We start from the raw sequence: 14,027 nt of genomic DNA, 5'->3' as shown, positions 1-14,027 counted from the left end.
TATTGTGCTTGGTCCAATATCAAATATGGGCTTGGCTAACCTTTTCCAAGTGTCAATATGAAAGTTGGGCATATACGAAAAAGCTTGTCACGAGAAAAATTTGATTAAATTTAAAAATAAAAAAATGTTTTTCCCCCATTTTGAAAACAAATTTCTGGGAAAAACCCGTGCCACGAATTTTTCTCTCCAGGGTTAGTGGATAAACAGCCCTCCATTTTGTGCCCCTACGATTGAATCATTGCCGGCCCCTAATCCAGACTTTTCATGGGTCCCCTCTGATGTGAAATCAAAGTATAAAAAAAAGAAACAATGATAAGAATCGTTTTGGGACACTTTGGGAAGGCATCAATTGATCCTATATTGAAGAACCTCATAGTTTGGGACCCCCCCCCCCCGTTTCTTATTAGCATCTCTTACCATGTTCGAAGACGGGGGCGGTGGGGGTTGTGCTTCCTCTGCCTAGTTGACCGTGCGTGTGTGTTCCGTCTAATGGGTATAGTGCAATATTTCGCGATCTTTTGTCATCTGTGGCTCCCTTGGCTTTTTCCATGGTTGACCTCCCCACAATAGTGTGTAAAAGAACTACCTCAAAGAACTGAATGAAAGCACATCAATACACCAACTCGTTGCGACACTCCTGACAAAGATTGGCAATGCCCTTAGGAGCCGCGACGCACTTTTAGAAAATCCCTGCCTAATGTTCTCTAGTGATGTATCTTATATATATATATATATAGACAGACACAGTGATTTTTATATAATTCAAAACAGTGCATATATTCCGTACTGTTATCAGTTCAAATAATCGGGAAAAAAGTCATTGCAGCTCTACTGTTATCATATGTTATTCATTAATATAATAATGAGATGAAAACATAAAATAACCTCTTTTTTTATATATTCTAACAGCTTTCGGTGATTTCCCAGAACTGATCGATCATATCAGAGAGAATTACGAGTATTGGAAAGAACAGCAAAGACTCCGAGAACAGAAACAGCATAATCAGCAGCAGCAAAATGCTAATAACAGCAGCACAATTACCAGACCACAAGAGGCGGTCATCGACGAAGCTCCGGACAGTTGAACGGACATAACTAACGGACGATATAAAATATTACATGGATACTCTCTCCACTCCATCCCCTTCCTCCCTTATTTTATCTTCTGTTTTAGGTTCATTAAACGATCCATGAAACTGAAAAAATTTCGAACAAAACGGTGAATTTTACTCATTGTGTGTGTGTGCGCGCTCAACATGGGAAGCTGAACATGACACTCAAAATACATAGAAATTTCATGTTTCTATATACACAGTTTTTATTTTCTCCCTACCGGTCTTCCTGTATGTTGTGTATTTGGAAAAAGAAAATTGGTCATGATTGAATTTTTAAAAAACCCCCACTTATATTTAAATTTATGCAAATCATACTAATATGCAATGCAGTGTACATATGCCAGTAAAAAAAGTTTGAGTTAATTTATTTATTCGCTCCACCCTCACTCACAACTAAATAACAGAATTATCGGATTCTAAAAATCGTATAAAAAAAATTGAATTTATGGTTAGTGTAGTGTGAACACGTGTTTTCTGTATGTTTGTATGACGTGAGTTTTCAATGTTGTTATCGATGTTATTGATCGAAAATAACGATTTGTTGTTGTTTTTTTTTTTATGATTATAAGGTATGTATCGATCAAATTATGGATTGCTCGTGAAATCATCAGGAAAATACAATGAGAGTGTTTTCCGTGTTCGGTTGTTTTTTGTGTTTGTGTGTTACGGAATGAATCCACAAATGCAAATTTCAGAAATTAGTTGGAAATATAAGGATATCATGCCGTATATCTCGGTGTGCATAACCATCATATCATTGAGTGTTGAATGTTTGACTGAAAATCGTCCCTTTTGTGTGACTCCAGTAATGATCTAACCCTTAAGTGTATTCCTGCTGTTCCTGGTAGTTGGAGGCCGCAATTGGTGAGGGGAATTTTTGAATTCATCCTTGCTTTGATATCTAGGGCGTCTTCAAAATCCATACTTGCTCCGTTTGATAAAGAACATTATTATGTGTATGCGGCTCTTTTGGTAGTTTTCCTTGTTTTGGCGACGAGAGAGAGAGAAAAGAATTGTCTAAAATAACGATTATATTTACAGGGTCATATATAATACTATAATATGTTGGTTATTTCAAGTGTCTTATGACTGATTTCGGTTGAGTTGCATTTGTTTTTTGTTCCTTGATCGTCAAGATCTAATCACTCGTGTGAGAAGAGCTTAGTTATTTCTTGGCGTGAACTACGAAACGAGAAGTCACCGATTTTTCTAATTCCACCTAAGAGCAGGATTTCTAATGCGTCATGACTTGAGTGACCATATAACCTGTATTTTCACGGATTTTTGAAGCCCATCCCGGTAATTTTGTGAAGACTTCCCGTTTATTCAACGAAGCTTACTTGAATTATGAAAGATAATTTTCATAAATTATATTAAGATAACTATACGTATATATAAATTTTCATCTCACTCATTTAGGACGTTCAACGCTTTTTCCCCGTGAAATACATTTTATAACTCACTACGCTCTCAATAGTCCTTTATTTCCTCTTAATGGTGATTTCAGCTACTTTTGGCAACTTTTTTTCGCGACAGTTGAGAGTTGACATTGAAAAGCATGTAAGCCGCGAACAAGTTGTTCGTTTTACAGGACGAGCAAAATACATGTAGTTTCTAGTTGTATGTTTATATATATACATCTGACGTAAACACCATCCTTTGACAGCTGCCAAAACTAAACCATTCTTTCTAGCGACTTGCTTTCTTTTCTACGCCGTTGACATTGTTTCTTACTATTTTATCAGTAATAAAAATATTTTTTTTTTCGGACCTTCATGTTTCTACATGTCAACTCCTCAATTGTCAAAAAGTGCCGTATTTTTTCTCAATTTAGAGACTCGATTTCCTGTACTTTCCTGGATAATATATGGTCAGCCTAGACCAGCGTTTCTCAAAATGGGCAATATTACGCCTTGGGAAATGACGAAATGATCCAGAGCGTGGAAGGAGCTTTTGGTATAATATAGATAGGATTCCCATGGGTCTCCTTGGAGGGGTGGGAGTAGGCCAGAAAACAAAATTCTGAGGAAGGAAGCAACGGAACGGAAAGTTTAAAAAACTCTGGCCCAGACCCAGTCATGACGCTAAATTTCGAATGAAATGCTTCATTTAGCGAGTAAATAGAAGATCGAATTCGCTAAGTAACATCTTTCCCAGTCACCAAAGAAGTAAATTTAGCTATGGAAATAGTTTTTGGTTGAATTGAAAATTTGGCTAATCTTTCCAAACATTTGGCTACAGTTCTTTGAGCCAAATCACGAGAAGTCGTAGGAGGGATAAGTGAAACTTATAACGATTCTATGAAGGTTTATAGATCAGCATTCATTTTCACTCGGTGGCGTGAACGGCTACTGCAAAATAATTGCCAAAAGCGTAACTTCAAAACACTTCCTAATCATGACGCTTTCCATTCAGAAGCGTCACACCAGTTCAGAAATTCCAGGTCTCCACATCATGTACATAGTTGTAAATTGCCCCAATTCGGTAGAACAAGTTTTAGTGGACAGTCAGGGAAATTGAAGAGTATACGTATCTAAATCACATGACCACAATAAGCTATACTCTTGCTACGTAACAGATTCAAAAATATCCTATGTAATGTTCGACAAAAATCAAAAATGAACATTGCGCATAGGTATGTACCCTAAAAATGGTGAATCCTGTGTTGTTGTATTCTTTTTTACCTCATCCTCTAGCCTCAATTATTACCTGGAATACTTGTCTATCTAGATGGCTTTGTATTTGTGGTATATTATCATAAATGTACACCGCCAAATATATAGTATATGTACATAATATGAATGAATGTATTTACGTACAATTAGTTGCCGGTTCCTTTGCTTGTTTATTAGATGAGAAATGGGATAAGTTTTTTGTTTATCCCTGCTATCTTTTAGATTACAATCATGTGCCAGATTTCATAGCTTGTATACATTATTTTACGCTCCATTATTTATGATCTAATCGAATTTATTCAAGATTTCATTTGTATAGAGAAATAAATTTTAAATATAATTTTCATTTTTTTTCTTAGAATCAAAATTTGAATATGATGAAACTATTGATGAATACAATGTATTTCAGTGTGATAATGGTAAAAAACACATTATGTACCTATAGAAAATGTATTTTAATGAAGTTTAATACTTTCAGAAAATTATGATATATATATATATATAAAAACGGGACCATCTGGAAATAATGCATAGTAATCGGTACTTTATTTTTCCACCTGATATTAATTAATTGATGATGGCAATTGATAGTGGCACCTGCTTAATAACTTGTAGCCGGAATCGGAATTTCTACTCGAGTGGGCGTGGAGTATTTGCAGAGATTTCCGAGAAATTCAATGCTGCAATGAGTGTGGGTCATTCGTATTTGAATAATTCCGTGAGACGTTTGCAGTTCGATAGGATTCAAATTTCGTGATCGAGATAGGGACATAATCAAAGGAGTTGCTTTTAGATCAAGCTGTTGATTTACTACCTTCGCGGGGGGGGGGGGGGGGGAGAGAGTTACACGGTGTTCACCATGAGCATCGAATGGCATAGCGAAATATGAACGGCGTACCAAATATCCATCATCAGATGCGTTCAATGATCACACACCCCATATAAGCGCTTTAGTCTCATTTCGTGTTCAATGTCAAAATATCGCAGAACTACCTCGCCAACACGATATAGGTTTGATTTCTTCACGCGGAAGTGGAGCTAAAGCATAGTTTTAGTATCTTCAAATTCATCATATACACAGTATATGTTCGCTAATTAACGAACACTCTTGATCCTTGTCATAGAAAACACGTGCCGGTTTTGCTCAGGAACACTATCGATCCTATGCCCGGCCTAGATACTATGGATTCACGTCTTGCACAAAAAATGCCGCTATATACAGATTTTTCCACATAAGCTGCGGCTATGGACTTATAGAAAAATGATACGTTACACGTACGGTTTATGATGTGGCATCTCACTATAGTCTCATGATAAATTAATCCGTTTGTAACAAAAATTAGAGAGAATGTTGCATGTGAACCATCGAATTTCGAAAGACTAAAATCGTGATTCATTAGATTTGGTGGCGTATTTCCGGGTCGTTCACAGCCAAATTCCGGTGCTTTCTGGTCATGTAGAGGTGCAGACACTCGATGAACGGATCAATAAATAGGGTATCCGGGGGCCAAAGGTATCCAAAAGTAATGACTAAAACTAAGAGAAACACTTTATATATGATAAGTGACGCACAGTCGATAGTTATTTGCTCAGTTTTTATCCAAGTTTTCTTACGAACGCGCGTGCGCTCTGTCTACAGAGACGTTTTTCGGGACAGTTGCGCTGACTGACTGCCTGCATGGGAACACCATGGTCGGCTGGAGTCGATTTCCTGTAGTTTTCCAACCTTCAAGATGGAAATGGGAGCCTATCTTCCATTGGAAAAAGGTTTCTAACCAGAGAGAGCGCACTGAGGCCTATAACATTTAAAGCTCATGCATGGTACGTGATGCAGGCAAAATAATTTGCCGAGTTGTTTGCTTCTGAATCCGACAAACAGATGGCAGCACTTACGGAACACATGACAGGCAATTCCTCAAAAATAAACTCTCCGGCTCAGACCAATATTCATGGAAGAGGAATTTCAAAATGCGGCATCTTGGGGGAATATGATTTTAATTCTAAATATCTACCTGATTTCAAGGAATTTTAGCATCATTCAAAAACGTCACAAAACACTGGTTGGGGAAATCACATCCCCACACATCACCACTTTCAATATAATCTGATCCCCTAAATATCTCTTATCATCTGTAGCGGGTCCCGCGGCACACCATTTAGGAATCACCCCCACCCCCCCAGTAAAAAACGTGAAAATGTTACACGTATGAAGCTAAATCTCATAGAGTTTGCCATTAATTTCACGTGAATAATGGGGAAAAGAAAAAAAAATTACGAAAAAATGAAATTATCGAATAAAAAAAATTAATTCCAATAATTGAAATTTGATTCTTATAATTTATTTCATTTGTCTCTAATATGGTAATTCATCCAATGTACATAATATACATCAACTAGCTTTATAACTACAAAATTTCAAGGGTAATTATTACGGCACATGTGTAAATATATAAAAAAATTATAATTTTAAAATATACATAAATCTACAAAGTAATTTATAATACAAAAATTGCTTCTGAGAAGAAAAATATATTTTAAATTTTTAATACATGAGAGAATAATGCAATGTAAATTTGTATTTGAACTTTTTGATAGGAAAAAATAATATGATATTGTCTTACATATATGGAACAGATACATGACATGTTGATATAATTTTACGACGCAATTACATGGATAATTACAAATTATACTTACATGCTCTGATCTCATAATACATTTGTCGTTCTTTATTTGTGTCGTTCTTTTTCTTTTCCTTTTTTTTTTGAAATATTAAAATTATTACCGAATTGTTATTGACTGAATGTTCTATAACCGAAAAGCATGTTGTTGATATTTCCGATGGTTGATGTTGTACATGATATATTAACATATATATATATTATATAAATTTCATATTTCTCCCGCTGACATATGTTCTCGTTGAAGAGTGATGAGATGCTTCTTGTCTTGATAATATTAATAATATCCATAGCTATTTATGGAAACAAAAAAACATCTGTTTATATGTGTCAGTAAATCATGTTGAGAAAACGTTAATGATAATAAAAAAAAATTTCTAGTCAAATTGGTTTGTGGGTAATATTTGCGAGAATTAATTTTTCTTACTTTCACGTGTAATTGTTTGTTTGTCGATTGATTAATCACAGAGCCATCGCACAAATAAATTTGATATATTTTCTGCCATAATCTCAAAGCTTGTAAAATGTTGTTTAAGTCATTTTCGCACACGAAAATTATTTTCTAAATTTTTATCTCATCCAACAAGTATTTTTTCAAACCATTACACTTAAAACAATGATCTCTCAAAACCATTTTCACTTACAACAATGATCTCTCAAAACCATTTTCACTTACAACAATGATCTCTCAAAACCATTTTCACTTACAACAATGATCTCTCAAAACCATTTTCACTTACAACAATGATCTCTCAAAACCATTTTCACTTACAACAATGATCTCTCAAAACCATTTTCACTTACAACAATGATCTCTCAAAACCATTTTCACTTACAACAATGATCTCTCAAAACCATTTTCACTTACAACAATGATCTTTCAAACCATTATCACCAAAAGCAATAATATTTTTAACCATTTTTACCTGAAACAATCACCTTTTAAACCATTTTTACCTGAAACAATCACCTTTTAAACCATTATCACCAAAAGCAATAATATTTTTAACCATTTTTACCTGAAACAATCACCTTTTAAACCATTTTTACCTGAAACAATCACCTTTTAAACCATTTTTACCTGAAACAATCACCTTTTAAACCATTATCACATGAATCAATCACTTTTTTTAATCTATTGTCACATCCATCAATGGCGTATTAATCCATTTTCATCTCCAGCATTGATTTCGCATTCGAAAATCACTTCCAAAACCCATCCTCTCATCTGTGGATGATTTTTCAAATTATTATATCATCCAATGATGTTTTTTGTCAAATTTTTATCTCATCCGACGAACATTTTTCAAACCACTGCCACAGACATCAACGTCTTTTCAAACAATCAAATTGAACAATGACATTTTCATCTCTAGCAATGATTTTTTTATGTAACAAAAAGACAGCATTTATTATTAAAAAAAATCATTGACACGCGCAACTATATTTTAACAATTATCTCATTCAATGATGATGATTTTTTCACACACACAGTTTTTCACCATTCTTTATCTCATCCAACCAAAACCTTTTCAAACCTTTTCACTCTTCCACACACACAATTATTGTCACATCCAAACGATCATTATTTTGAAGTTTAAGCAATTATCTCATCCAACATGATATCCACCTCCAGCATTGATTTTGGCTCACCTTATCAAGCGATTGTCTCGTCTATAACAATCACTTATCTAACCATTATCTCATCAAAACGAGAATTTTTAAAGCCATCCTTACTATGAATTTTCAAACAATTTTTTTTTTCATTTTCAGCAATGTTTTTCCAAACAGTTTTCAGATCCAACTTTTGAAATTTTTAAATCCAACTTTTGAAATTTTTAAATCCAACTTTTGAAACTTTTAAACCATTGTCGTTGTTCAGCATATATAATCACTTTTCTGACCATTCTTTCAACTGTTTTTTCTTCTTATTTTTTTCAAACAATTTTCTGATCCAAACATTTTCAGCTTCAGTGTTGATAAAGACCAACAAAGACTTCTTCAAACGATTAACTTGTCTAACAATCACATTTCTAACCATTGTCACATCTGAACCAGAACTTTTTTTAAAGCAATTGTTACACTTAACAATGACTTTCGAAACGTCACATTTTCACGCCCTTCAATAAAATTTCAAACCATTTTCACTGACAGAAAAAATTATTTTTAACAATTCACATTAACAACGATTTTTTCGAATCATTTTCACGTCCAACAAACAATTTTTCATACCATTCTCACGTCCAACAATTCCAAACGAACACTTTTAAACAAAGGTGTTTTTTTAATTTCTTCTAGTGACAGAAACAATGACAGAAACAAAACGGGAAACTCATACAACTCGTTTTTTGTTGATAGATGGCAGTGCAAACATTGATGATAACAATTTTTTAAAACTACGTGCTGCCATCTATCAAAAGATCTGAGAAGTAACAGCTGCATTATTTCTGTAATGATATAACCAGAGACTCCCTTAGGGATCGGACCCCACGTTTAACGTAATAATTATTTCTTTCATTGATTTTAAATTTTTTTCAATTCGAAATTTGTGAACTGATGGAAAAAATTGCCGCACCTCTTAAGAGTGTGCGACAGGCGCAGTCCCACCTGTGTGTGTTCATACTTACTCAGAAAAAAAATTCGCAGAGAATCATAAAATACAGTCGGATCCCGTTTTAACCAACACTGATATAACGAAAATCTCGCTTTAACGAACACTTTTCTAATCCTCCAGATAAGCTTACTCAGGAACAATGCATAAACCTGGAATTCCTTTATATCGGATCTCTTGGAGTTCGTTATAACGGGATTCGACTATAGTTCCTTGTGTATGCAACATCAAGTAGGATGGATTAGTAATCCTTCCTCTTAGATCAACTATTAAATAGACAAAAAAACTGGAGTTTCTGAGAAATTTCTTGACGTTATACCTGCTTTTCAACTCACTATTGACGAATATGTTTTGTATAACAATAGTTCTAAATAATAAAATAATAGTTCTTTGACAATCACTTGCACATCACTCGTAATAGCGAGATTCTCGTTATAAGCCTCCCCCCTCCCGCCCCTTTATAAGAAACTTTCACTTCCCTTCAGACAGAACACGATACCTAATCTCACTGATGAACAGCGTTTCACACCTCAGGCTCTTCAGGAAAGAAAACATCCACACTCACTAGAATCAATCCAGAATTGGTGAACACAAAGAAAAAGTCTTAATTCAATTCATTTATGTTTCGTAAATGAACGGGATTTATTTACAATTTTTTAAGAATTAATTCATCAAATAATTTCCTTTGCTGTTGGGTCCAATATTTCTGAAGAAAACAAACCCCCCCCATCTTCCCTATGTTAAATTCAACTCACTTCAAGTGACTAATTTAATGGTGGAAACCAAGATCACAGTTTCCACTCATTCAGCACATCACAACTACTAAGAATGAAATTTTGCCTTGCATTTCTATTTTAAATGAATTTAATTCAAAGACTTTTTAAATTGCAATTTATAGAATTTAAAACATTTTGTATTATTAAATTAAATATTTTTTTTGAATTTTTTGACCAAATAATTGACATTTTGAAACATACTTTGAAAAATTAAAAAAAAAAAACAGTTCGAATGTATTTGATATTAACAGATTCTTAAATATAGGTGGCAGCACCAAAAAAAGAATTTAATTTCGCCGCAGAACGTACTATCATTAAATTTAGTGCTGTCATCTGTTAAAATAATATTTAACTTTTCAGTAAAATCCATTATTTAGCAACGCTAATTAAATGACTAATTTCATATAAAAATTTGAAAATTAATGGGAAATTATTGCGACACTATTTGAAAACATATTGAACAAATATTGAACAAAATTACAAATTCTGTTCAAAGAGTCGTGATTAAGAGACAGGGCACAACGAATTATTGTAAACGGAGAATTCTCTGGTTGGACAGGCGTTGCAAGTGGAGTTCCTCAAGGAAGTGTCCTTAGCCCCCCACCCACCCCATACTTTTTTCAAAGCGATAGGGAGTTGCTCCAGACAGGACCGCAACTAGATACTTTGTCATCCACTGCAAGCCGGCATTTTGGCGTCCCTTGCAATGTAGAAGTAGTAGTTAAAGGGTGAAATTGATTCTGGTTCAGCGCCCGGGGCACCAGACCCGCCTCCTCCCCCCTAGTTGCGGCCCTGGCTCCAGACCAACTTAAACAGGATTGCAGCATGGGCAAATGAATGGAGCATGACGTATAGCGTTGACAAGTACATGGTCGCTCATTTTGGTTTGAACAACCCACGGTTCTCTTACAAGTGGAATGGTACAACTATCCCGGATGCAACTAGAGTTACTGATTTTAAAATTCTTATTGACGAGCGACTTAGGTTTTCTGAACATTGTTCAGCGGTGATCAAAAAAAAGCAAATAAAATGATCGGTTTCATTTTCAAAAAGGTCTCCGAAAGTCATTCTTCCGCTTTTCCGAGACTTAGTTCGTCCTGAACTGGAGTATGCTGTAAGGTTTTGAATCCATACCAGGGATATAGACTTGGTTGAAGGAGTGCAGAGAAGAGCTACGGGTGTCCTCATTGGCACACGGGACTTGAGTTATGAAGAGAGACTTCATTTTTTTGAATATATTTACGTTGGATAGACGCGGGTGTCGGGGAGATATGATCAATCGTTTTTCGCATTCCTAGTAAAGATGCCATTAAGAATATTTCATATTTTGGTGGTTGATGACGTAAGAATCAGTGACACCTCCTCCCCCTTTTCATCAAAAGTCAGCAAATCCGAAACTCCCCCCCCCCCCCCCATCGATGCGTAACTCAAATGTGAATGCCTAGCACTGTGAACGGAGGCTCTGTTTGATTTTTCCCGTCGCAGTGAAGGCTCTGTGTGTGTGTGTGTGTGCGTGCGTGTGTGTGTGTGTAAAGAAAGGGGGAGCAAAACCGCTCAGCACTGTGGACGGATGCTTTGTTTCCTCGTTCCCCGTCACAGTGGAGGCGTTGTATATATTTTGTATGCGTTGTGTATTCAAATCATTCTCGAATCTTCCACCTCAACGTGCCAACTTCGTCTTCTTACTTGCCCCACAAGTCTTCTCCTCACTTCTTTTTAAATCCCAAGCTGCGGTCTCCAGCCCTTATGTGCCACTGGGTGCACATGCAATTTTTCTCCCTGGTTCAGCTATTAATTTTTAGGCAAATGGCTTGTACGTGCCATCGACTTGATAGCTGTCTTCACGGGGAGAACGACGCGAGTGATTTGAGACTTGCAAGCACGGGGCAAGGAGGCCACTACTATTAATCTTTGCTAATTTTTCCGTCGCAACCCTGCCTCTTTTGGGGTAACGGAAGTAGGTTGCTTTGCATCATTCCGGGGTTGTGAGCGGTTCTATCTATCTATAATCCATCCCCCATCGATGCTGACGTTATACTTGAATGGACTCTTACCACACCAAGATAACGTCCATCTCCCATCCGTACGTCCAATTCTACAAAAATCTATTTGGAAATGAAAATTTTGACTCTACTGAACCGGTCACCCGTAAATCCTGATCTAAATCCGAAGGAAAAAAATGTGAGGAGCATAATGTGTCTACTCCAAGGGGGGCAGTTCAACTGTGTCAACGCCCAGAAGATTGCATAGAAACTGAATGGTTTAATACTTGTCAACAGAATAATGCCAAAGGTGAGCGAAATTGCTAATTATGAACGGCATTACTGAAAATAATTCCAAAATGAAACGCTACTGTTAATCGCAGTGGATTGAAATGTCATTCTTAAAAAAAAAAGGCTGACCATATTTACTCGAGAAAAATATGGGATTTCGGGTTTCGAAATACAGTGGAACTTCGGTTAACGAGCAATTCGCATAACGAGCAAAAATTTTGAACAAATTTCGGTTCGGTTAACGAGCGATGATTCGCTTTACGAGCGAGAGTTTTGCGCTTCGTTCATTTGCTTTCACGTTATCACAACTGAGCTGATGGTTTCTCGCATTCGTCCACACACGTGCTGCAAAACTATGGGTAATATTCTTCCAGTGTCCAGTCCGCGTGCTCAACTCGAAAAATGAGCACCCGTACGAACGTGACTGTTTACGAAACGAAACTATATGTGGCGTTTTAACCACGCGTATATGTGCTTGAATTGTTTTTTAAATTCTTCTTGGAAAAAACTGTGGGCTGATTGCATTATTGAACTTGACTTCAGGGTTAGGTCATGAACAAGGGCCACCATTTCTGAAGAGATTGTGTCATTGAGCAAGACCATGGGACTGGAGGTGCAATAAATCTGTTCCACGTTAGTGCGATTTCCCATTTCCGAAAAAACCAAAAAAAAGGCAAAACCAATAGGGTTCTTTTTTTAAAGGAACACACACAAAAAGAATAAGTTTACAGACGGTGAGTGCAGTGCGTAAGCCGTCCTAAACGGCAGTTGTTATCAGGGCCGTCTTAACAGCATCATGGGCCCCCGGGCCAATAGGTTTTTCTGAGGCCCTACCTGGAAAATTCTCGAAAATTTCAATTAGTTCACATTTTTGTGAGGCCCCGGGCCGTGCCCGGAGGCCTCGCAGTGTTTCCCAAAGTGGGCAATATCGCCCCCGGTGGGTGATGGAATGGTCTAGAGAGGCGATGAAAGCTACTGGTTTAACATAGGATCCTATGGGTTCACTTTAGTTGGGGGCAATTTAAAAACAAAATTTCTGAAGGGGCGATGGAACAAAAAACTTTGGAAAACTATGTTTTAGAGCAGCGGTTCTCTCAACCTTTTTTGACTCGCGGAGCGCTTTTCAGTACATAATTTTTATATCGGAGCCCTTTTTGAATATAATTTTTGTGGCGGAACCCCGTAGGCCTCTTTTTTCATTTATCTCTCAATTTTACTTATTTTATTTTCCTTGAGTCGCCGTGGAGCCCCTGAGTAGTGCACACGGAGCACCGCTTGAAAACCGCTGGTTTTTAGACTTTAGAGCATAGTTTCCCAACCTTTTTTGTCCCATCGCTCCCTTCTTCAGAAATCTTTTCTCTCAGGGCCCCCCAACGCAATCTAACCCATAGAATCCTATGCTATACCCATAGACTAAAGATATAAATTATTCTTATATTATTCTTACTCTGTGGCTATACCCGTAGCTTCTACCTCCCCGCTGGAACATTCCATCGCCCCCCAGGGGGTGTTAACGCCCACGTTGGGAATCACTGCTTCAGAGTGAATAAATTTGTAAACATCATCGTACTGTATGTTTATTTATGGCATTATTGTTTTTAAAATATACAAATACAAATACAACGCCACAACAGGCAAAATGCCCAACGAGTTGGCTGAGAGAAAGATGCCCATAATGTCATTGTATTATTGTTATGTATTGCATGCATGATGTTGTATTATTTATTATATTGTTATTATGTTGCATTGTTGAGTGAATGACGTTTTCATCAGTCACTTTCACTTGAATGAATAATTGTGGAACGAATTATCCAAATTACCATTATTTCCTAGGAGGAAGTTTGATTCGAATAACGAGCACGTTGGCGGAACGAATTAAGTTCGTTAACCAAAGTT

At 36.4% G+C, this 14,027-nt stretch overlaps 1 protein-coding gene across 3 annotated transcripts in view; it reads left to right on the top strand.

Annotated features, from left to right (window-relative positions):
* The window catches only part of LOC149087974 (high affinity cAMP-specific and IBMX-insensitive 3',5'-cyclic phosphodiesterase 8B-like), a 293,484-nt gene extending 286,615 nt beyond the window's left edge, over positions 1-6,869 (top strand). For all 3 annotated transcript variants that reach the window (XM_089243270.1, XM_089243262.1, XM_089243278.1), the window contains one exon: positions 910-6,869. In XM_089243270.1, coding sequence (XP_089099396.1) covers positions 910-1,085 — 176 coding nt within the window. In that variant the 3' untranslated portion in view covers positions 1,086-6,869. The remainder of the gene's footprint in view (positions 1-909) is intronic.
* The last annotated feature ends 7,158 nt before the right edge of the window (positions 6,870-14,027 follow it).

The sequence above is a fragment of the Pholcus phalangioides genome, unplaced genomic scaffold (assembly GCF_987345545.1).
Source record: "Pholcus phalangioides strain wild (caught in Gottingen) unplaced genomic scaffold, Ppha-v1.0 ptg000003l_1, whole genome shotgun sequence".
NCBI classification, from domain to species: Eukaryota; Metazoa; Arthropoda; class Arachnida; order Araneae; family Pholcidae; genus Pholcus; species Pholcus phalangioides.
The sequence above is the reverse complement of the archived record's forward strand: the minus strand, read 5'-3'. Positions and strand labels throughout refer to the sequence as shown.